Source organism: Camelus bactrianus, chromosome 12 (genome assembly GCF_048773025.1).
Source record: "Camelus bactrianus isolate YW-2024 breed Bactrian camel chromosome 12, ASM4877302v1, whole genome shotgun sequence".
Lineage (NCBI taxonomy): Eukaryota > Metazoa > Chordata > Mammalia > Artiodactyla > Camelidae > Camelus > Camelus bactrianus.
Genome location: NC_133550.1, coordinates 56,868,411 through 56,893,609, shown reverse-complemented (window position 1 = coordinate 56,893,609; position 25,199 = coordinate 56,868,411). Strand labels below are relative to the sequence as shown.

Here is a 25,199-nt window from a genome sequence, read left to right as displayed (position 1 = left end):
TATGTACCTGGATCACAGGAACCCAACAACGAATGGGAACCTATTATGCATTCGTTGACATAATAAATTTGCCTATCAGCTAAACCCAGCATTTCCCATTTCTTTTCAATCCTAATTTTTCTTTTTCCATGTGCTTTCCTGTCTACCTTATTCTCTCTGGGAAAAAGCTGCCTGACAGCACTGGGGGGGGGGTCACTGGGGTGATTATCGTCCTGAGACAGGCAGAATTCTGCCTGCACAGCGCCTATCCCGCAGGTGGCCACCTGGCATGTGCTTCTCCTGCATGCATTGGAAAAGCTATGCCTCCTTTTATAAAGCACTGTCTGCGTGGCATGCTTTTCACAGGGCTGACCAAATGTGGAGAAATGTAGGAATGCTGTGTCCTCGAAGACAAATAAATACGGCACGAGTTGATGAAGCTATAATCAGAATGTGTAGCTTTTCATAGGCAGTCTTGGCTCATTCCCCAATTTATTCATAAATGTTTCCTGAACGCCCCTTCTGTGCCACGCACTTGCCCTATGGTTCTGTAACCAATGCCATGTCTGTCTCCTCCATCAGACCATGAGCTCTCAAGGTCTGGTGAAGAGGGCAGGATATTAAACAAAGGATTAAAAACCACTGGTAGCTGGAGGAGTAGACGGAGTGCTGTGGAAATGGAATGCACGGAGGGCCCAACTGCCCAGATCCTACAGCTGGAAGGGCCTGCTGGCGGCAGGAGTACGCCCTGGGGCCAAACCAAACAGCTGCTCCTTTTCGCCTGCCACCTTGGTGGGAAGAGGAAAGCTGCTGCCATGCCTTCAGGGGCCTTTCCCTTCAAGGGGCTGTCTGGACCAAAGAGCATTTTCATCTTTTTGTGCCACAGAAAGTAAATAAATAAGAGTAATTCCAGGACTCTTAAAAGTGGAAAATAAAACCTCCTATTTCTTGGCTCTCCCTAAACTCAATCTTTCTATTTGGACACTTTCACAGTTGTTAACATGGTAAATAAATTGTCTGATTCATACTAGGGAAGTTTTAGGAGACAGAACCATCTATTAAGAACCTTCAATTCTTCACCCAATGAATCAGAGCTTTTGTACAATGCTGAAGGCCTTCTTTACACATTACCGGTGAATGGCGGCAGGAACACCACCTTTATAAATCACCTGGTAAGATGCAGAGCACTCTTGTAACGCAGGTTATTAATCTACAGGAGCTCATGTGCTTCAGATGGCCAGACAGCTGGGCGCCCAGTGATGCAGCACGTTGGTAAATGACGGTAATACATCTAACCTGTAGGCGGTGCGTGGCTTCAGCGGTCCGTCACAAAATTTTTGCTGATTGGGATCACATTTTCCACCCAGGCTCTCCATCTCTGCTCCAAGCTTAATGTTAAAACTCTTAGAGTTACTGTCAGGACTTTCGGCACATTTGCTGGCAAAGTAATCCGTCTGATATACTCGAATGGAGGCGTTGTGCCTGTATTCCAGGTAGGAGGGCAGAGGGTGCTGTTGCTCCGGCTTCAGCTCGTCGCTGCCTGGAGGGAGGAAACCCACAGGGAAGGACTGACTTTCTTGTCACTTCAGTGATTTCCAGCTAAGTTCCCTCTTCACTCACTATGTCTGGTCATCCCCTGAGTGCAGAATCTGTGATCTCAAAGGATGCTGTGAAATTTTCCCAGTGCAATTAATTCATTCACTTTTTCTAAAATAATTTAAAAATTAAAAATAGATAAATCTGTGTATATACAAAATGTTCTATATGCATACTCAGCTATACTGACACACACACACACACACAATCACTTTTCTAGGAAATAAAATACGTGCGTGTGAGAGCGTAGCTCACGCACCAAACGGTAACGTGTCCCACAACTCCAGAAAGCTGGGCACTCCCCACTGTGAGTGTCAGCACACTCAACAAGCCCTCTACCTTGCCAATAACCACTGTAGCTGAGCTAATAAGGAAATCCCTATGACCTGGGAAACGGGGAAAAGATAAGAGAAATCAAGTCAGAGGGCAGAGCAGCCCCCACCCCCGCCCCGCAGGCACGCTCCCTGTGCCACTCCCAGCCTGATAACTGCTCCGTTATCTCGAGTACAGTTTAGTCCTGGCGAGAATCTGGTCCCTCATGCAGAACACTTCCCAGAACTCTCCCCCGTCCACCCAGCCTGCTGTGTGTTTTGGCACTGCAAACTCATTTTGATGTTGGCTGGAGGCAAGCATAATCTGGAAGAAAAATATTATAGAGATTGGATATCATTTATGGTGAACTTCAAGGAGTGGTACGGTGGGGGGTTCACTGCATCCTGGACTTCTGTTTGACAGAATTTGCTCAAAATGAGTGGAGTTTGGAAATATTACCTAGTTGGCCGTGGTTAAAAGGAAGGGAAGGTTGCCTTTAGCAAGAGTATATATGCTATAAATGACACTTATGTGAAATGGATTGTTTTCTTAGATCACCACGGGGGCACAACCCATCTCCGTGGACGTCAATAATTGAAACCCACCTGCCTGGAGAACACAAGCCTGAATTCTAGGGTATGACTTCTTTTTGGCTACTGCTTATATTCAGGCAGCAAAGCACTGTGCCCTACTTACATCTAAAGGCTCTCCACAGTTCACCAATTTATCTCCAATTAGGATGTGTGAGGGAATCTGGGATGCACCGATGACCCTTGAAATTATTGAATTAATTATGCATAACCAGCTTTAGTACAATTAAATTAAAGGCAAAAGCATACAGTAAGACTAAAATACTATTTAGCTTCAGCACATGTCGGGTTTAAAGCTTCCTGTTGCCCACAAATAGGTTAAAATACTCAGGGATGCTTAAGGAACTCGAGTGCAGCACGTTAAACAATTTTGAAAAATACACGACATGGAAAATATATTAATGTCATTCCAGACACAACATCTATTCTGAAAAAATAACGCACAAGACCTCAGTGGCAAATACACATACGGACACGTGTGCCCCCCAGTACAACACTCCTGCCAGGGGTTTGATAAATACTGATTCAATCATCTTCTAAAGAGCATACTTGGTAGTTGCATGGAATGTTATTATAAGAATTACCTAGAATTTGCCTGTTCCATAGGAATTAGGTAGACACTGAACAATTTATAGACTAGAGAATGAAACATACCACTGAAAATTCAGTAGAGAAAGGAGGAATGCTTTTCATGATCATGGTCCCCTCTTTCAAGCTTTTGAGTGTCTTTGTGAATTGGTGGGTGGTTTGGGAGTGTGTGATTGCTTGAGATATTTGGGACAGGAGGAAGGGAAGCGAGGTGGAGCATCTTGCTGCTTAAAGGCAGAACAAAAGAGCAGTGAACAGGACTGAATGACTCTATACATGCCATCCACTTCCACCACGCCTGGCACATAGTACAGGCTCAGTAAATGATGGTTATTGCTATTATCGTTGTATTTGCTATTGTTACCACTGACCCACTTAATAATCAAACCCAGCAGATAACAGGTTTCCTTGCTAAAAGAGTCTTTGAGCAGTTTTTTGTTACCTCTCCCTGCATCCAGCAGAGAGAGAGCAGGATGATGGGGGGAAAAATCAAGTTTTCTACTTTTAAAACCTGTCACAGAAGGAGCCTCCACAGTGACTTTTGAGAAAGCAGTCTCGCGTCTTACTTAATCCGTGATCACCTACCGTCAGCCTCTCTCACCACCACTGTGAAGTATTTCACAGCTCCATTGGTGTCGCTGAACCAGCTGCAGTTGAAAGTGAAGTTGATGGACGACTTGCTAATGAGCACATCCTTTTTATTCACACGGATATGCGGAGGAGGAGGAGGGGGGCCTGGAAGAAAGGCGGGGAGGGAACCGAGAAGGGTCATAACTCTGCTTTTACATAAAACAATCAGGGAAGTGAAGGTCTCCACTCACCTACATCAGACTCTGTGTGTGTGTGCGTGCGCGTGTGCAACACTTGGAAGGAAGAAAACCTCCTCCTCTCCTGAAGGGAAGCAGGCAGAGGAAGTGATTTGCCAGCAGCGCATTACACATAATGAAAGAGGCAGCTCCTCAGCAGGATTTCCTGAAGTTGTAGCATCAAACTGCTTAAAAGCTCCCTTTTGGCTCTAACTACATCAGGCAAAGTGATGTAGTTAAACACTAACTCATTCAGGTACTTAAGGATCCTCTGACTTCTTTGCTGCCAGGATATTTTACCCAGAGAAATGTTTCTACTTCCTGGGTTCCCCTTCACCAAGTGACAGCAAGACATGCTAATGTGGAAGGGAACGGGACACGCGTGAGCAACGGGGATGGTTGGTTACTAGAGAAGGCGCACGCCCCCAGGGACACTTACGGTCTATCATGGTGATGGTACTGTCTTCAACCACCTCGCTGGTCATGCCAGCCGACTGCACCTTGATGGACACCAGGTACCTCTTATGGGGCACTAGCATCATGATGTTGAGCAGAGATTTTTCTTTCTCCAGCTTTCTGGAGAACTCAACTTCTTGAGTGTCCATCTTCCGGCACTCAATGCTGTACCCATCAAAGTCAGAATCAGGAGGGATCCAAGAGCAGGCAATGGCCGTGGAGTTCTGAGGCCGGCAGTGCAGGTTTTGTATCTTATCCGGCTCTGAAGAAGAGAGGGGAAGGACACTTTTCACTACTCTATGAGATATCTTTTTTTTTTTTAAGCTCCTTGGGGTCCAGCTAGCTCAGAAATTTAAATAAATAATTCTCAATCTTCACGTGAATTGTTTTTCATAGATCTCCAAGGGAATTTCTGCCCACGAGACCACACTCTGAGAAACATTAAAAGTTAAAATGCTGTCCTTTTGGAAAAACACCAGGTGATTTTATGAAATCACGTGGCAGAAGTCAGATAGAAGGTGGGGCAGAGGAGCCGCGAGGTTGAACGTGCAGCTCGGTCTGCCTGAGTTCAAACTCCATGTCCCAGCTCTGCCCTCTCGGGCAAGAGATTTCACATGTCTGTGCCCATCTATAAAGTGGGGAAATTAAGAACACCTACTTCATATGGTTATGGTAACGCTTCGATGGGTTGAAACACGCATGGCCACCTAACGCAGTGGCTGGGCCGGTAATTTGCTTAGTAAATGCTCGTTCTTATAATGAGGAAACGAAGAAATGGCATTGCCGACTGGTTACCCTCTGGGCCCTGGCTTCTGTTCCTCTCTTCCATTTTCTGCCTGCCCCTCCTTGCTCACACACCGTGCTCCGGGCACTGAAACTGCCGTGGTTCCCATGTACGCCATGCTCTTCCTTCCCCCTGTGCTGATGGTCCTTCACTTTCTGTTGCCTGCACAAGGGCCAGCCTCAGCGCGAACGGTAGCTGATCTTGGTTGTCATTGTGAGCGACACAACCGTGAGTAAAAGACTCGGTGCGCGAGAAAAGCAGTCATGTGACCGTGCAGGTTAATAACCAAACTGTGTAGGTTACTCTGGGACATACGCTCTTCTGGGAACTCAGTGTATACCCACTTGGCCTGAATTCAAATCTAACCAATCCCAGTTAAATATGTGGATTTAAACCAAGCGCCCCTGGAATAAGTCGTCGCTACACTTACTTCCTCCCCACCTCATCTAAGAACCAAAAGTAGCAGAACACGTCATACTTGTCCTCACGGATCCAAAAACTGGTTTGCTGTAGGTTTTCCAGGAATCACCGCTGACGGTTTTGACACTGAATTGATAGGATCTCCCCGGACGCAGACCATACACGATGCGTCCTTCTGATTTTCTGTTGCTGTAGGGGTTGAAGACCGTGACTGCATCTCGGGGGAACCACTGCAGCTCAAAGTCATCGTAGTCTGTCCAGTCTGGTGGCCCCTTCCAGGTGATGGCCAACGACGTGTTTGCAACGTCGGCAAAGGACATCAGACTGGGAGGACTTGGGGCTGTGTGCAGGGGACAGTGAAGAATGACGCAATCACTTCCATGCCATAACATACACAAATAAGACAGCCGCGCGACATCAGACACACTTCCAGTCCACTTCGTACGGAGAGTTAATGCGATAATATAATAATGAGTTTCTATTTACAGCATTTACTATGTGTAAGGCACTGTCCTCAAGTATTTTTACATTTTCTTTAATTTTTCCCCCCAAGGTGCTATGGATCACGAGTGTGCCCTGAAAAGGTTACATAAGTGTGAGAATGTATTTATTCCATCCAATTCTGGGATGTGAAGGCTAGAGTCCATACACAGTTATGTCCAATTCCAGACAGCTTTGTTCATTGACACCCAGGTGGCATACTGACATTAATGTCATCTGTGTGTGCCCAAGAAATAAGAACATTTAGAATGCACTGCTCTTAGTAACACAATAATGATGTATATGATTATTCCCATTTTACAGATAAGAAAGCTGAGGCTTAGAGGTGCTCAGAGACCTGAAGTGGCAGAGCTAAGCTAAGGACCTAGGTCCTTTTACCCAAAGTCTGTCTCTTTATCCACTTTCTCATAGTGCCTTTCCAAGTTCAGGGGCTAGTCTGTGGCATATCATTATTGATTTTATATCTTGTTAATAAAACCATAATTAAAATGTGCCTTTGGAGGCTACTGTGACCCTTGGCCATTGGCAGCTGGGTTTCTTACCTGTTCGGCTCTCCCCTGTGACCTGGTTGCTAAGATCTCCACTGTGAGTGACCACACACAGTGTGTACTTCCGCCCGGGAATGAGGCCATGGAAGCGCCACTCCGTCAGATCCTTGTCCTTCCAGTTTTCCTTCTTCGTGCCATTGGGGTTATAGAGAATCAGCTCATAGAAGTCGAAGTCCCCAGAGGCTGGACTCCAGCTGAACCAGAGGCTGTCTGTCATATTTCGATTGGCTCCCCTGAGGTTACTCACAGAAGCTGGGACTTAAACAGAAGGAAAACCTTTACTGAAAATAAAACAGACAGAAACAAAGGCATTTTGGCCCACCGGTGAAAACATGAGCTAGTCTGGGCACACGGGTGAGTAGTACCTTTTGTCAGGTCAGATCTTGACCCTGTTTCAGGTCACCTGAATTGAGGGGCATGTGGTCTAGAGACACGGTACAAATTAAAATAAAAAACAAAACAGGTAGTGACTTCTACTGGCTTGCCAGAGGTACTCTGATTAAAATATAAAATGAAAAAATATATATAAAATGAAATCTTCAGAAATGACTAAGACTAGTCGGGTAGTTTATAACTTAGCTTATAAAAAACCTTAAAAATGTTCATAAAAGGTTCCTGTCCCTTCCTGTCTGGCGTACCATCTCTTGACATCCCTCTCTGGGTCTCTTTACTTTCTCTCTCTCCTCTTTTAAGTTTTCAGTTCTCTCATGTGCTTTCATCCCCCAAATCCATATTGGTAGGACCTGACCTGGGAAAAGAAGTGTAGCAGTCACTTCCACCATAGTATAAATTAGTCACACCAGCACCTGTCCCGTGGGGATGTGAGCTTTAGGATGCTTTGGAGAGTGAAGACTATTGTTCCTTGTTGGAGGAACTTTCGACACTGATGAGCAGATAAGGAAGATGGGCAGAGAGCGGGTAGCCCTGGAAACGGTAACATCTGGACAGTTCCACTCATGGTCTAGGCTTGTCCTGCTCTTTTTCATTCGCTTCAGAAGGCCAACTGATGACTCTTGCTGGATGCCTAGAATGAGCCCTTCAAGTGGCCCCCCCCACCTTCAGGTCTCAGCGGAAAAGCCTTCTCTGTCTAAAGTGGTTTCTTGCCCTGCCAAAGTCGCTGTGTCACAGCACACTGTCCCAAATCACCTCCCTTTAAAATCTGCTGGCCCGTCCCCTCCTCCTCTGCTCAGCCAGAGCCCTGCAAGGTCAGAGGCCTCGGGACTCCTCCTCCAGCAGGGAGCCCAGTGCCGGGCCCACAAGAGCACGTGAAACCGATTGCCAACTGAGAAAAAGAACTGGAGAGAAAAATGAGATCATGGGCTCAAATTATGAATAATGAGTGGATTCAGTTTCTTAGCAGAAGCCCAGAGATGTTTCTCTCTCGCATTTTCCTGAAACTCTTGTGTTCATTTCACCTGGGACTGTGTTTCTGATTCACAGTCACCGCTTGTTGGTCCCATCTGTCGCTGCGTTCCTCTGGACCCGCTCTCCACTCTGTCTATTTCTTGCAGAAAACTGAAAGGCACAGCTTGAATCGAGCCCTGATGGGTTACAACCCTCTCCTAGCAATTTGCTGGCAAACTAAAGAGTCAGTTTCATTTTTTTTTTCCCCACCAAACTCTATGAGGTCAACACGCAGAAGCATTAGAGCAGAAGCTACTGTAAAAACTATTCTGCTATATAATCCAAGGTTTGATTTAGGGTCAAAAATTTCATAGAAAGGTCATAACTTTTATATAAAGCCATACCCCAGAGAGAATAGGGCACTAAGGACAATTCGAGGAGAAGCCAGTGAGTCCTGGGACCGTTTCCCTGCTGTTCATTCCTACGTGGGGCCACGTCTTACCTGTTCTACCGAACAGGAAGGACTCATTCGACAGCTCCCCGCTGTGAGTTACAATCACCATCTTGTACATGCGGCCTTGTAGCAAGTTCTGGAAGGAGAAGCTCTGGACTTGGGGGGCAACTTGAGCTCGCTCCTGAAGGGTTCCGTCCGGGTTGTACAGAAAGATGTTGTACCATCTGAGCTCCCCCTCTGAGGTGGTCCAGCCGAAGGACAGGCGTCTGGTGGAGTTCTCTGTGATTCTCAGGTTGGTGACGGCTGCCGGGACTGGAAAGGTCGAGGAGCAAGAGAGAGAGGCTGAGTTTCGGCACATCCCTGACGCAGCCTGATCGACATCTGGGACGGCCACGCTCAGACAAGCCGCTCACCACCTGCGGTCCCTGCCTTTAAAAAAATACTAACTTCACCAAGACCCCAGTGCAGAGAAATTTGAATATTCTGAATGATTGATCCTGGAACTGTTAATTTAAAAAAACACACAAAAACTGCAAGAGAATGGGAAAAAAAAAAAAAGTCCCAAAATGGAAAATGATCTTCCAAGGCATTTCTGAGCATATAAAATAAATGTTCATCTGACCTGTGTGACCAAATGTTTTCCCAATACTAAGAGCTAGATCGGAGGTCAAAACACGATCTCTGAGGGTCACCTGAGAGCTGAGAAATGGCCATTGGAGGGAAAGACAGTGGGGAGGAGAGTGTAGGTAGGAAAGAAAGGGAACATCAGGCGGAGAGAGAACATTAGATGCAGGGATACGGGAAAGAGAGAGTGAAAGGAAAAGACAAAAGCATTTTTTAGAGAAGGTTTATATTAGGATTCTGCAAACCCTCTGGCCTTCAGTGCTACCCACCGGCAAGGTGATGGACTACCACCGGAAGTGACCTGCTGTCAGACTGTTACAGGTGCTGCCTGAGTCCATGGAAAATCTTAGGACGCTGGTGGAAACAGAGCGGGGCATCTGTCTCGGCCTCTCCTGGATTTCCCACTCCAAACGCTTTCTCAGGGCCTTTTGCTTTTTCCCTCTCCTTATACCAGGCCCTTAAAAGTAGGCATTTCCATGATTTCATCCTTTGTCTCCCACATATTCTGTGACATTAGCTCAGCAATCAACCTCATTCACTTTATGGATTGCTATGGTCTGAATGTTTGTGTCCCCACCCCCTCCCCCCAGGAATTTATATATTGAAACCCAAACCCCCAGGTGATGCTATCAGGGGATGCAGCCAATGGGAGATGATTAGGTCATGAGGGTAGAGACGTCATGCATGGAATTAGTGCCTTATAAAAGGGACCCCAGAGAGCTCTCTCATTCTACCACCACGTGAGGACACAGCGAGGAGATGCCATCTGTGAACCAGAAAGCGGGCTCTCCCCAGACACCAGATCTGCTGGAGCCTTGATCTTGGCCCTCCAGCCTCCAGACCTGGTTTATGGGTGTGAGAGCAGCCTGAACAGATTAACACAGGTTTTAACTAGAATTTTGGCCCAAATCTTTATCTCCAGCTCACTTTTCTGAGCTCGGGCCCATATTTTCAATGACCTCTTGGCCACCTCTCTCTGCCAGCCATTCAGACACCTCACGCTCAGTACACGACTGAGCCCTGTGTCTTTCTCCTTGACCCTCCCTCCCTGCCCTGCTCCTCATATCTCAGTTAATGGAATCCTCTTATACCAGACACCGCATGTGAAGACTCTAGAATCTCCTCTGCTCCCCCTTTGATGCTCCACTCAGCCACCAAGTGCCACCTCACCTAACGCAGGGCTGTGTCTTGACTGTACCGACTGGTCTTCGTCAGGGCCCCTGCGTTTAGTTTTGTGTTTCGACCTTTCTCGTTTCTATAACTGCCATCATCTTAGGACCCCAGTCCTGTCTGACCGCAGCTCCCCGCACTGTGTCGTCACCCACCGAGCTCCGGCTACCGTGACCTTGTCACTCCCCCTCCAACAGCCCTGACACACTCCCGCTTCCGGGTCTGCGCCTTGCTGTTTGCTCTGCTTGGGGATGCTCCCCCCCAGATATCTACACGATCTTCCTTCTCCCTTCTTACCGATTTTTACCCAAATGTCACCTTCTCAACCAAACCATTTAGGACCGTACAATCTAAAAGTGTAAGCTTCCAGCACTTGCTAACCCATTCTTCTCCTTTAACTTTCTCCTCGGTGTTTATTACCATGTAATCTACTATATATTTTTTACTTCTTTATTTTGTTTACTGCCTCTCTCCCCTACTAAAATATAAGCATCACAACCAGGAGGGTTTATTTTATTCATTTACTGAGCACAGTGCTTGGCATACAGCAGGTGCTCAATAACAAGTGCATTTATGAGCAGGTCTCTCCACCTCTGGCCTCTTCTCTGTTTGGTCCATCCCCCATTACTGTCTGATTTATCTTTTTTCAAGGTTCAAATTTTTATTACAAAATATTCACTCTCTGGCTGAAAAACTTCTATTGTCTCCTTTTACTTATTTGATAAGATGAAAAATAAACTCCTAAGGAAGACACGCGAGGGACTCTCTAATCTGGCCCCGATCCGCCTCCCCAGCCTCGCCGCTCCACCACGTAACACACACTTCAGCCGCCACAGAAGTCTCCCTGCTCCTTTTCACACCTTCTGTCTTGGCACAGGGCCGTCTGTCTGCACTGGGTGTCCTACCCCGTCTCCATGTGGGGCGTTGCTTCATCCCTTGTGGCGGTACTGAAATGTCATCCCTGCTCCACCTGACCGCTCTCCCCTTGGTGTTGGACAGTCCCCTCCCACGTACAACCCTTCTCACAATGCACTGGCATCATCTGTCCATGTGTCTGTCTCCCCGACCAGTCAGCCACCTCTTCCAGGACAAGAAGCATGCCTGATTTATCCTTGTGTCCCTGTCAACATCAAACCCCTTTCAGACCAAGGCACTTAAAAAAATAACCAATTAGATCAAGGTTGTTGTCTGGATAATGGTCCCCTAAGATGTCCATGTCCTAATCTGCGGAACTTCTATGTTACCTTATGTGGCAAAAGGGAATTTGCAGATGTGATTAAGGGAAGGATCTGAGATGAGAAGATTATGTTGGATTGTCCGGGTGGTGACCAGTATAATCACAAGAGTCCTTATACAATGGAAGAGGGAGGTGAAGAGCAGAGAAGGTGATGTGACAGACTCAGAGGTGGGGGGGATGCCACTGCAGGAAGGGGCCGTGACCCCAGGAATGTGAGTGGCCTCTAGAATCCGCATTAAGTCTCTAGAAGAAACATAGTCTTTCTGCAACCTGACACCTTGATTTTATCCCTATGAGGCCCATTTTCAGATTCTGATCTCCGGAACTACAAGATAATAAATGTGCATCGTTACAAGCTGCAAAGTTTGTGGCAATTAGAGCAATAATGAGAAACTAACAGAGTCAGTTTTGATGGAAAATCTGCACTGGAATGTGGAGGGCTGAAGGCTGTGTGAACAGGCCAACTGACCCGGAAGGGGAAAGTCACGGTGAACACTCCTACCGTGTCAAGAAATATACGTCATCTCCCAATGCTGCTTCATCCCTTCGGCCCTCCAGTTCTCAAGGAATAGCAGGCACGGAGATACAAGAGGATGAAACAGGAAGCCGTGCCAGTTACCTGTTCGGCCTTCAGTTTGGGCCTCTTTGCTGAAGAGGCCTCCACTGACAGTTACGACCCGTATCTTGTACTTCTTTCCTGGTGTCAGGTCTTCAAATTTGTGCTGCTTTGTGGTGGCTGCTGCTGACGTGTTACTCAGGAGGGTTCCGTTTTCATTTAGAAGCAGGATATCGTATCTCTCTGCCACGCCAACCGCTTTCTGCCAGCTTACTATTAAGGAATGACTGCTGTATGCGTTCTTTGCACTGATTTCCTGGACAGACGCCGGGACTGCAAAGAAAGAAGACAAGCAGGTCCCATCACGTAGGGTGAAGTAACCAACTGAGAAAAAGTTCCCTGAATCGACTGCATATGGAAGATGATGTCTCCATGGTTACATTCACGTGTGCCCTTAGGAGAACGTGTTTCTTGGCCTGAATTATCTAATAACGGCTTAGAGTCTTTTTTTTTTTTTCTCTGAATTTAGACAGGATCTTGAAGTCCAAAAAGTAGAAAGATTAGTGAGAGGGACACTGATAAATATACAAGTGATGTCTATCTATGTATCTAGAAAGTGGAAGAATGCTGAATAAATTCACATTCAATAAATGTAGTCTGGAAGACGGAATTACATTGCTTGTTTAGACTGGCTTTCCGAAGATTAACTCAAGCCAAAGCTTCCAGCCTTGACCTAAGCAGTGGTATATAACAGTGTCTGTACCATGGCTCCTGATGGGAAAGGCAAGAGCGTATTATTTGTTAATATTTTCTGGGCCGAGGCGCCTGTTTTTTCACATTCTACATACTATCTTTAGCAGATCTCATCTACTCTTGTGATGCAAATTGTTACCCACATGGTGATGACTCCCACATTTGAACTCAGTTCAGACTTATATATGGAGAACTACAAAATATTAAGGAAATTAAATAAGACTTTAAAAAAATGGAAAGATATCCCATGCTCCTAGATTGGAAGAATCAATATTGTTAAAATGGTCATACTTCCCAAGGCAATCTACAGATTTAATGCAATCCCTATCAAATTACCCAGGACATATTTCACAGAACTAGAACAAATCATAATAACATTTATATGGAACCACAAAAGACCTAGAATTGCCAAAGCATTACTGAAGAGAAAGAAAGAGGCTGGAGGAATAACTCTCCCAGACTTCAGACAATACTACAGAGCTACAGTCATCAAGACAGCATGGTATTGCTACAAAAACAGACATTTGGACCAATGGAACAGAATAGAGAGCCCAGAAATGAACCCACAAACTTTTGGTCAATAAATCTCTGACAAAGAAAGCAAGTACATACAATGGAACAAAGACAGTCTTTTCAGCAAACGGTGTTGGGAAAACTGGACAGCAGCGTGTAAATCAATGAAGTTAGAATATTGCCTCACACCATACACAAAAATAAACTCAAAATGGCTTAAAGACTTAAACATAAGACAAGACACAATAAACCTCCTAGAAGAAAAGATAAGCAAAACATTATCTCACATACATCTCAGCAATGTTCTCCTAGTGCAGCCTTCCCAAGAAATAGAAATAAGAGCAAAAATCAACAAATGGGACCTAATTAAACTTACAAGCTTTGCACAACAAAAGAAACCATAAGCAAAACAAAACAACCACCTACGGAATGGGAGAAAATATTTGCAAAAAATGAAACTGACAAAGGCTTGATCTCCAGAATATATAAACAGCTCATATGACTTAATAAGAAAAAAACAAACAACTCAATCTAAAAATGGGCAGAAGACCTAAACAAGCAATTCTCCAATGAAGACATATGAATGACCAATAGGCACATGAAAAAATGCTCAATATCACTAATTATCAGAGAAATGCAAATCAAAACTACAATGAGGTATCACCTCACACCAGTCAGAATGGCCATCATTCAAAAGTCCACAAATGATAAATGCTGGAGAGGCTGTGGAGAAAAGGGAACCTTCCTACATAGTTGATGGGAATGCAGTTTGGTGCAGCCACTGTGCAAAACAGTACGGAGATTTCTCAAAAAATTAAATATAGACTTACCATATGACCCAGCAATCCCACTCCTGGGCATATAGCCAGAAGGAACCCTAATTCAAAAAGACACCTGTACCCTAATGTTCAGAGGGGCACTATTTACAACAGCCAAGACATGGAAACAACCTAAATGTCCACTGACAGATGACTGGATAAAGAAGTTGTGGTATATTTGTACAACGGAATACTACTCAGCCATAAAAATGACAACATAATGCCATTTGCAGCAACGTGGATGCCCCTGGAGAATGTCATTCTAAGTGAAGTAAGCCAGAAAGAGAAAGAAAAATACCATACAATATCACTCATATGTGGAATCTAAAAAAAAAAGAAGAAGACAAACGAACTTAAATATAGAACAGAAACAGACTCACAGACATAGAATACAAACTTGTGGTTGCCAGTGGGAAGATGAGTGGGAAGGGACAGACTGGGAGTTTGAGATTTGTAGATACTGACAGGTATATATAAAACAGATTAACAAGTTTATACTGTATAGCACAGGGAACTAAATTCAAGATCCTGTAGTAGCTCACAGTGAAAAAGAATATGAAAATGAATATGTGTATATTCATGTATGACTGAAAAATTGTGCTGTACACCAGAAATTGACACAACATTGTAAACTGACTATAACTCAATAAAAAAAAGATGCATTATTAATTCATCACAGATGAAGCAGACAGCAAAGATGCATATTTTTTCAAGAATTTTGAGAAAGGGGTAAAATTTTGAAAAATGGATAGAGAAGTCAGCTTGTTAAATTAAAATTATTATAATTTTATAAGATTATAATTTTAATATAACAATGTTATAGGTTAATAATTTTAAGGGTTGTAACCTTTAGCAAGTATAAAAATCTATTCACATGATTTGGTTTCTAATTACTCTTCATTTTGAGTATCTCTATTGAGAAAGAAAAATGCAAAGAAAAAAATTTGAGAAAGGCTCTTGAAAGCACATTGAATTGTACAAATTTAGGTGGTTCTGCACTTGCATGTTTTCCATTGTGAAATGGAATGGGCCACGCCCTTTCACTGTCCCATCATGGAGGATAACTGGCCCTTCTCCAGGTAGACGCTCACCTGTCCGTCCGAGCACATCTATCTGGTTCTTCAGGGATCCACTGACCGAGGCGATCACGATCCGGTACTGTTCCCCAGCCTCCAGTCTGTGGAAGGTGTGCTCAGAGACATGCTTGGGGACAGTCTGAGACTCAGCTTTTTGATTCTGCCTGAACACGGACACCGTGTAGGAGTCGACGTCTCCACCACCAGGCGTCCAGTTCACCGTCAGGCTATCTGTTGCCCCGTTGGGAGAAACATGAATATTTTTGACAATACTAGGAACTGAAAAAGAAAATAAATTTGAAAACCATCAGTTGGAGAATGAACTGTGGACATTTTCAACTGAAATTTTCATTCTTCCTATGTTTTGGCATCTACTGAAAGAACACATAAGAAAAAAAACTGGCATCAATCTACCACATTTCTCTGACTTTTCTGCTGGAACAGAGGTTGATGGGGGCAAGTTAGAGGGATATCCAGGCCAGGGAGTAGAAATGAAGAATGCCCATTATATAGCGGGCGCTGGTGAGGCTGCCTTGGTCCAAGTCCTGGTTTTCTCAGTTACTAGTTGTGGGACTATAGAGGCAAAATTACTTAACCCCTGGAAGTTTCCGTTTCCTCATCAGAACAACAGCAATATAAATAGCAACCAGCCCGTGGAATTGTGAGTACTGAACAAAGTGGACATACGTAGTGCTTTGCTGTGGGTCTAGTTCACAATCAACTCTTATTTTAAATTTTTAATTTTTTTGAAGGGGTAATGAGGTTTATTTATTTATTTATTTATTTAAGCCTTTTTTTTTTTTTTTCCAGTGTAGCTGATTCACCATGTTAGTTTCAGGTGTACAGCAAAGCAACTCAGTTATACTTATATATACATATATATATATTTTTCAGTTTCTTTTCCATTATGGCTCATTATAAGAAATTGTTTATTTATTTATTTTTTAATGGAGGTACTGGGGATTGAACCTAGGACCTCATGCATGCTAGGCACACACTCTACCACTGAGCTATACCCTCCCCCACACAGTCAGTTCTTAATAAATATTAACTATTATAGCAACACTCCTAACAGAGTTCCAAAGAAGAAATAACCCACCAACCAACCAAGTTACTTACACTTAATCTGTGTGCCTCACAAGAAACACCTACTCACATCTATTCAATGCTACTTTTCGGAAAGCTTTTTTTTCTCTCCTTCTACATCATACTTTACTTCTGTTAAACCAGCTCGGACCGCATCATGGTCACTGTCAAGAGAACCTTCTCGCCATCTCCCCTTTATGCCTTCACATCCTCAACCAGACGCCTGGCTACCTGACATGCTAAATACACGGCTACACCTAGTCAGGCTCAAGAGCTGTGTTTCCAGTTACCTGTGAAGCCCTCAGTGAAGGCTGACTGCTGGACGTCTCCACTGATGGTCAGGACAAGGATTTTGTACTGGCGCCCTGGCGTCAGGGAGGTGAATCGATACTCGGTTGCGGTATTGACAAGATGGAAAGGAGGAAACACTTTCATATCATTGAAGAGCAGTTGGATCTCATACTGGTCGACGTCCCCATCAGCTCGTGTCCATGTCACGTGAAGATCCTCAGTGCTCCTATTCCGCAAGGTTAGGTCTTTAACGGCCTCTGGGACTAGGAAGGGATACAGGAAGACATCTCAGGAAGGTGACTGATCAGAGTTTACGACACAGTAATTTATGGATCACATTCAAGGAACTGGCAAACACCTCCCTTCCCCAAACAAACCACTCTGACTACTTCATGCATAATTAAACAAGAAAAATTGAAAGCAACTATTGGAATTGTAATTTCTTTCCTGACATAAATCTTTTATGCTAAGTGTTGGTAGAATATAATTACAAAATGAGTTATGCGCTCAATCATAAGATTAAACAAGATGTCTAGAACTTCAAATGCCACAGTGCAGGAGGACAGGGAAGAAAAATGGGAAATTTGGCCATCTTGCCCTCCCACTATGCTTGCTTTTACCTGCCAATAAATATTCTGTAATTAAAGGCCATGGCTTGGCTGAATGATGTTAGCTCCAAGTGAGACTAACTGGGAATGTAATTTACTGATCAGTAAGCAGGGAAAATTCAAGGTTCAGATAAATTATTTCCTCAACGACCTTCAAGTCCCAACCAACCATCAAATTTTGCAATCTTTCCACTTACTTGTTCTCCCATTCCCTTGTTCGCTGGCTTCGTATTGTCCACTTTTTGTACTCACGGTGACACTGTACAACCGTCCAGGGACTAGCTTAACGAATATGCACTCGTTCTCAGACTTGGGGACGCTTTTCGTTTGAATGAAGTTGTTTTTGTTCTTAATGGTGACTTCGTAGTGATCAAAGTCTCCAGTGGCGTGTACCCAGGACACCTTTAAATAGTCACTCCTGGCTGAATTGCTAATACTGACTCCTTGGACCTTGTCAGGCACTGAAAAAGAGAACAGAGAACAGCTGAAGACAATGATTCTGAGGGAGCAACTGATTGCAGATGACAACCTGGGACCAGAAAGGAAAGTGAGTAGATTTTTATTGTGGGCATTTGAAAGAAAAATCTTAGACCTTCAGGTTGTAAATTTCAGGAAGGGGAAAGACTGTTACACTTACTTACAGTGATTAAGTGGATCTTTTAGCAGAACGTGATGAATTAATTCTAATCCTGCTGTCAGCCTACACAAAATGTCTTGTACAAGATGGAACATTAAACATGATAACTGATGATTTATATGAATAATGGTGATGACATCAATAATTCCAGCACACCTTGGGGACTCAAGATATGATTAAGTTACCAAAATTATGTGTAAACAATCCAAAATAAAAATGTAAGAAGAAGAAACATATATGGTAGTTAAATACATAAAAAGATGTTCAACATCTTTGGTGATGAAGGGAATGTAAGTCAGGACCATGGCAAAGAACCATTTTACATCCATTTGGTTGGTAAAATTTAAAAACTTGATAGAACCAAATGTGAGAGAGGATGCCCATCACAGGAGACTGAATGAACGAACTGATAAACACAGTGAAATATTACACAGCAGACATAATTAATATTTCTTAACTCAAAACACAAAAATCTGGATTTCTTGTCCTTAACACCGAAACACAAAACATGGATGAATTCAATAGTAAGCAAAAAAAATCTAAGTCCCAAAAGATTATAGATTGCATAAAAATACCTTTCTTATGATGAAACAACCAAAATTTTTAAAACTCATAATTTTAGAAATGCATAAATAATAAAACTGCAACATGGAAGGCAAGAGAGAAAAATAGGAGTCAAGATGATGGTTTCCTCTGGATGGATTAGTGAGATGGGAACCATGTGATTTGATATAGATTATTATTAAGCCCCAAGCTTTTATTTTGGGTAGTGGTTTCTCACATACATATTAAATTATTAAAAGTTATTAATTAAATGTCTAAATTAAATGCCTAAAAAATTTAAGTGGCAAAAGGGTAACTGATGCATAGTATCTTGAACCAGCAATTATGATTAGTCCAGTTTTGTACACCTGAGGTTCCCCCATTAATATACAAACAGACAAATTCTGATGAATGGTGGCAACGATACGAATAATTCCAGCACACTTTGGTGACTCAAGATATGATAGTAAGTTACCAAGAAGAGCATAAACAATCCAAAAGAAAAAGGGAAGAAAATGAAACACATATGGTCGTGTATTCCTGTTTTTTCTCAATTGATCAATCAATCAATGCTTATTAACAGGAACACTATTAAAAAAAGGCAATTTTGTATTCAGAACATGATATTAAGGATATTCTAAATTTTCATTTGGGGCTAATTCAAATGTAGGCTCTGGGTTCATTACTATTTGCTTATCACAGGACTTTACAAATATTAATGAGAAGGAGCATTGAGAAGAGGTCTGAATTCAGCCGGATTCAGGGTCCTAAGCTTCCCAGTGTAAGCGTGTTCTCTGAGTCTGTGCATTCTCTGTCTGTGTTTGGCGTATGTTAAGGAATTTCTTCTCTGATCACTCACCAAGCCTATGTTCAAGTTTTCTCTCTCACTTTCCTCCAAAGTACAAAATGACCTAGAAATTTCAATATCTGGGGATACGAGCTGCATTGTTCATCATGCCCACAAGTTGCACTGCTGTCCTTTGTTGGCTCGTGTATACTAGCTTTTGCTTTGGAATATATCTCACCACAGATACAGAGCAAGGGCAGGTACGCTTTTCTTTCTTTCTTTTTTTTTTCCCTCCAAGATATTTACCTGGAATCAGTCACAGTGTTGCCAGAATTTAGTCATCACAGAGTTAACAGAGAAAAAAATTCTGAAGTGACGTTGAAGGTGTGGGCTAAGAAAGGCCAGTGATCTAGGCAATTTACAGAAGGCAGAGCAACTATTCTGGGAAGAAAAATCAGGCTGAATACCGTGCTAAGTCAATAAGGCGCTCTCCAGGTGGAACTGGAGGTAATTTGTGAGACCTGCCTTGCTGCACGGTGAGATGATGTGATACAGAATAAGAAATATTGACATTTTCACTCAGAATGTAGAACAAGAGCATTAGTAAAGGAAAAGGGCATTGAGACAATCAGCCAAATCCAAAAAGGCAGCCACTCAGACACGACTCTCCAGTTAGACTGATTTGTCAGGGGCAATGGTTCAGCCTTGATCAGTCATGCGCCAAATCCAAGTTCATGCTGGTAGAGCCTCCAAAGGATGCTTTGAATAAAGGATCGTTTTTCTTGCAGATAAAAACAATCCTAGCACATGGACTATCAATACGAAGTTCATATGGATCGGAAATTCATGAACTGGCACAGAGGAGGAAGCAAGGGGTTAGTAATTGGATGACACGTTCTTTAATCTCCAGCAATTTCTAGGCTCCAAGTTGATCAGCATAAGACACAGACATTAGGCTGCTTCGTAAATAGAAGTCTGCTTTTCAGATCTAAGTCAGTCTTGTGATTATCAGCATAATTAGGCTTTAAATCATGTGAGGGTACGGACTATCTCTTTGAATCCCTGACCAGTGCTCTCAGGGAGAGGATGATGTAGTGGAAAGGGTGCTGGAGCTTGGCTGAACTTGGCTACTGGTCAGCCACATGACCTTGGAGGAGCCACAGTTTCTCTCTGGGACTTTATCTAAAATAAGATAGGATTTGATCATTCTGTGGACACTTTCAATGCCGTCATGCTGTAACAATGTAAATCAATGGTTCTTAACCTTTCTGAGGTCACAGAAACTACGAGAATCTGATAAAAGCCATTCACTGTCTTTCTAATTAAATGCACATATGTTCTTCCCTATCCCAAACAACTACACAGACAATGCGGGGGTTAACACTTTCCTAAAATCTGCCCACAAAGCACCCAGTGAAAACCCCTAATCTAGGTGATTTCGATTATTTATTCATCAAATATTCACTGGGTGCCTACTAGGATCCAGATCCTATGTGAGATCCTCCGGGATAATTGACAGGATGATGTCAATTATCCCAGATCCTAATGGAAAAACTGACATTTTATAACGCAAATATCAACCCATAGCTTAGCAGGTAAGATCTGACAAAATATTAATGTTAACCTTAAGCAGAAATCTCAGACGTAAACTTCAAGAAGCATAAGTATCTTGGAGAAATGGTAGCTGTCTAAATTCAGTTTCTTCCAGCACAGTGAGAAACAAGCACTCAATGCCTTTGCTGAGATTTTGCTCCTAGTTTCAGAACTATAAAGGTTCACATTTCCACCTTGTGTGAAAAAGGATGAATAGCAGTCTTGACCAACAGACATTTCAGGAAGGATTTCAGGACAGAGAACCTGGTAGGCTCTGGAGTCGTTCAGAACTGGGTTTAAATCCAGGATCTGAAATGCACTGGCTGTTTAACAAGTTAAACAATTGGGCACGTTATCCTGAACTTTGGTTCAGAACTTATCCGAATCTGTAAAATGGGAATAGTAACAGCAACTATATAAGGACTTTGTAAGGATCGAGTTAGCAAAGTATGTAAAGCCAGGGTCGAGCAACCAAAAAGTACCCCCGAAATAGAAATACTTGTTACTACATTTGCATGTATGATGAATTCTAGCCACGAAAGTGGTGTTCATCTTACTCTAAAGGTAACATCTGCTCCCGTACAGAATTCCCAGGGTCAAAATGTGAAGACTCCGTGACAAGGACCAGTCTTTAACCCTGTCTACAGAATCACTGCAGATGTGTGATGCCCTGGACCACGGCCAGCCGGTTCTCATGGAGCCTGTACCTGCTTAGAACTTACCTGTCCGCTCTTGGCCGAAGGAGTGGCTTTCGTACTTGCCACTCCTCGTAGTTATGGTCACGTTGTAGAGGCGGCCCGGGGTGAGGGAGCTGAAGGAACATTCGCTGACAGACTTGGCGATCACGAGGGCCTGAACCACCCTGCCGTCGTGGGAGAGTGTCACCACATAGTTGTCCACGTCTCCAGAAGCCGGCAGCCAGGATACGCTGAGGTAGTCATTGCGACCAGAGTTGTTCACCGTGACTCCACTCACACTGGAGGGGACTGGGATTTAACAAGGGGGAAAACGTTTCAAAAGCCTGAGTCAGCAACGACAGTGCTGACTCAGCAGATCTGATTACCAATTAGGTCCGGGACACGTGAGGACTTCACCTGAGCTTTGGGAAGCTGAGCACTCTTACGTCAGAAGGCTAACCAAAATTAAAACGCAGGGAAGCCTTTCGGATGCCTCATGAACACAAGGATGCTGCTGCTGCACCTCTGCGGTGCTGCTGTTCGTAACGTTATTTCAAGTGGAGTCATGTTTATGTAAATGTGTCAGGAGGTTCCCTCTGTAGAACAGGGAACGAATAATCTAAACGAATGAGTTTGAACCAAACTCATCAATAAAGAAAAGACGTTGGAGGGGAAAGGTGAAGAATGCAACAGCTTTTCTTTTTTGTCTTCTTTTTTTTTTTTTTCAATAGCTTTTCTAGAGGTCTTAGACAATGGGAGCGTTTTGATCTTCTTGTGATTAAGTTATTTATTTCGGGGGAATCTAATCTAATAATACAAGTAGCCGGGTTGCATTTCCCTTTGCAAAGCACATCCTGCCCTCTAGTGGTGAGAAGTAAACCTAAATGCCTATTCTGGAAGCAACAAGTCTGGAGACTGGAATTGGGGGCTTCGAAAGACCTGTTGTGACCATAATGGCCTTTCTGATGTCAATCATCATCATATGCTCATCTCAGTTGGGGCTCAGTGCCACAAACAGTTACTGAGAATCTACTGTTTGCCAAGTATACAAAAATGGAAAAGACATGGATGCCTTCAAGGACTTTTCTGGCTAGAAGTACATATGATCTGCAAATTAATCATTGTGGCTTTGAGTAACAGTTGTCCCATGTATTAGAAATAAGTGCACAAGAAATAGTACGGTTAGTAGTAAATATGAGAATAATATATCATAGTATATATGAACTGGACTACTGCGTTTATCATTGGCCAATTGATTTCGCTAAATATTTTCACATAGCTGTCAATATCAGTGCATCACATATAATGGGTAGGATTTGGCTAGATGACCTCTGAGAACCCTTCTAGACTAATATGCTCTGACTTTGTGATTTAAGCTCCAAAGTCGTCTTTACGTTTACAAACACCTATCCATCACCAAAATTATAAACAGCACACTTCTGAATAATTCTGCCAATACTGTTCCACTTATATGGGCATTTTTCTGGATATAAAGTTGAATTTTTAGCCGTACTATTTATGTACTGAAGCCTTTTTTTCTGTCCTTCCTTCATCCATCTAACCATCTGTACATCCCTTGGTTGCTCTCGAAAGAATTATGCTTGCTTTTCCAAACTGCTGGAAATATTTGGAACTACTAACATTTTATTAGAAAAGATAGAATTATCAAAAGTTTTGCCAAAAATATAAATTCACGTTTAAAAAACAGATATGAAATTTGTTTATTTTTTATTTAGAATGAGCACTTTCTCAGGTTAGAATTAGATTTGTTAAGCATGTTTTATATTTTTAATCTTAAATATTTGGCCACCTTTGCTGGGAGGGTTTATATATGTGAATATATATATTTCAGCTCTGTGGAAATATAAGTGCATTATTTCAATCTTAACCAATATTTCAGCAATTTGAATAGATGGTAATGATTATCAAGGTTTTAGCCACTGAGTTTTTTATCATCTACTATGTACAAAATTTACTAATCTAGGCACCTTTCAAAATCTCTGGTTATTACATTTCTATAGTAATATCCCATTTTTCTCCTTTCTCATGATAATGTCTGCACTCAATGTGCTTGAATAAAATAACTCATGCTTATATTTATTCATGTCTTGTTCTCGCTTCAAAACTTGATGATCAGTCTTTAAAGAATTTCTTGTCTCTTTTTTTGGGCATACTTCTGTTGTATAATGTGGGTCAAATACTGATCCCTCTGTTGCAATTAAAATATAGGTATAAAAAGAATTACAAGTCCCACTTATTTCAAGTGATCTCGGACACAAAACTATTCTAGTCTTGCATAATAAGCTGGACAGCTCTAGCAGTATTTTGACGTGGGAATTAACCTGTGAGGCAGAGTCTAACTACTTGCTGCTCATCAAGCCATTTCCCTTTCTCCTTGGACACAGAGCTAGACTCTATTTCCCAGCCTCCCCTGCAGCCCAGTGTAGTCATATAACTGTGTTCCCGTTAATGGAATGTGGGTGGAAGTGATATGCGTGGATGTGGATGCCAGCTTTTGTAGTCTTCCTCCTCCCCACAACCTCCATTCTTTGGATAAATGGAGAGACTTCTGAGGACCTAGAGAAAGGAAGCCCCACAGATGGTATGAGCCTGAGTCCCTAAATTATTGCTTGGAGAAGAACCAACAAATAGAGTTGTCCAATAAGGAACACCCACAAGGTACAGTCGTAGAAGCAGGAACTAAGTCAGCCTAATCTGACTAATACAACTGCAGCTCACTGGGAAACGGATGCAAGGTCTTTCTCAAATCCTCTCCTCAACCTGTTATTTCTCCATCCCTACTCTGTTATCCAGTGGTGGGCTGAATTACTGGGGATGGATGAGAAAATGAAGGCTTAGAGAAATAAGTCAGTGGAAGAGCAAGGACCAGATGGGGCCAAAAACCATTAAAAGAGAAGAGGGAAGGTATCAGGAAGAAGAACACAGACAGGAGCATCAGTTGCCACAGAATGACAGAAAAGGGCAGACATCAGTGAATTTCTACCTAGATGTTGAGATATCTTCTTAATGACTTAGTTGCTCTTCTGGGAGAGTTAATGACGTTAATGGTCCTTGGGTTCATTAAACAGATGAGATTCATGATTTTAGAAAAGGACGTATCTATGGATATCTGCCACTGATACTCAGAATCTGAGCACTGGAGATACAGAAGGAGGAGTCTGACAGCCAACTTATCATATAAAATTAAGTAAGCAAAGTCACTGATCTGATTCTGAGTTCATTAATAATTATCAAAACTTCTATTGGATTTATTTAACTGGTTTTCTTTCTAAGAAACTAGAATATATATTTTATATTGTTTGTATATGTCCTTTCTTTATGTTCTGTAGAAAATTATATTTCCATCTTGGGGGCCACACCTTTGTCTGACACATGTGACCCTATGACATTTATTTGTTTACTTAGCTCTCTGTCCTATTTGATTATGAGCTCTTTAAGGTCAAGGAACTTTGTTTAGGTTAAATACTGTTTAACGCTGCTTGAGAAAATATATGTGGTTTGGGAATTTGACTGACTTAACTTTTTGATTAACTTTTGACCATAGAAGTTGGAGATCATTTTTTTTTTCTGTGTCTTGAAACTGAGAATATGACATAGAATGGAAGATACTTTTTTTTTTAAAAAGTTCATGACTTTAATCTGATATAAACATTTCAAAGAAAATCAGCTGGATGAAGGGATAAGCTTACGCATTAAATGACTATCGTGTCATCATAAAGGTGTTTCCAGGGGTTCTGATACATGTATTGGAGATTTAAAAAAATTCAGAATTCATTTTCTCCTACTCTCGTCCACTCTCCAACTTCCATTCCTGGGAGAGCAATGTGTACT

The 25,199-nt window shown here is 42.7% G+C and overlaps 1 protein-coding gene across 2 annotated transcripts in view; it reads right to left on the bottom strand.

Moving 5' to 3' along the window:
• Positions 1 to 25,199, bottom strand: part of PTPRB (protein tyrosine phosphatase receptor type B) — a 111,802-nt gene that overhangs the window by 25,557 nt on the left and 61,046 nt on the right. For both annotated transcript variants that reach the window (XM_074375403.1, XM_074375404.1), the window contains 11 exons: positions 21,393 to 21,656; positions 17,308 to 17,571; positions 16,502 to 16,765; positions 15,141 to 15,404; positions 12,029 to 12,298; positions 8,427 to 8,690; positions 6,575 to 6,838; positions 5,590 to 5,871; positions 4,311 to 4,589; positions 3,651 to 3,800; positions 1,276 to 1,519 (listed from right to left, as the gene is read on the bottom strand). In XM_074375403.1, coding sequence (XP_074231504.1) covers positions 1,276 to 1,519; positions 3,651 to 3,800; positions 4,311 to 4,589; positions 5,590 to 5,871; positions 6,575 to 6,838; positions 8,427 to 8,690; positions 12,029 to 12,298; positions 15,141 to 15,404; positions 16,502 to 16,765; positions 17,308 to 17,571; positions 21,393 to 21,656 — 2,809 coding nt within the window. The remainder of the gene's footprint in view (positions 1 to 1,275; positions 1,520 to 3,650; positions 3,801 to 4,310; positions 4,590 to 5,589; positions 5,872 to 6,574; positions 6,839 to 8,426; positions 8,691 to 12,028; positions 12,299 to 15,140; positions 15,405 to 16,501; positions 16,766 to 17,307; positions 17,572 to 21,392; positions 21,657 to 25,199) is intronic.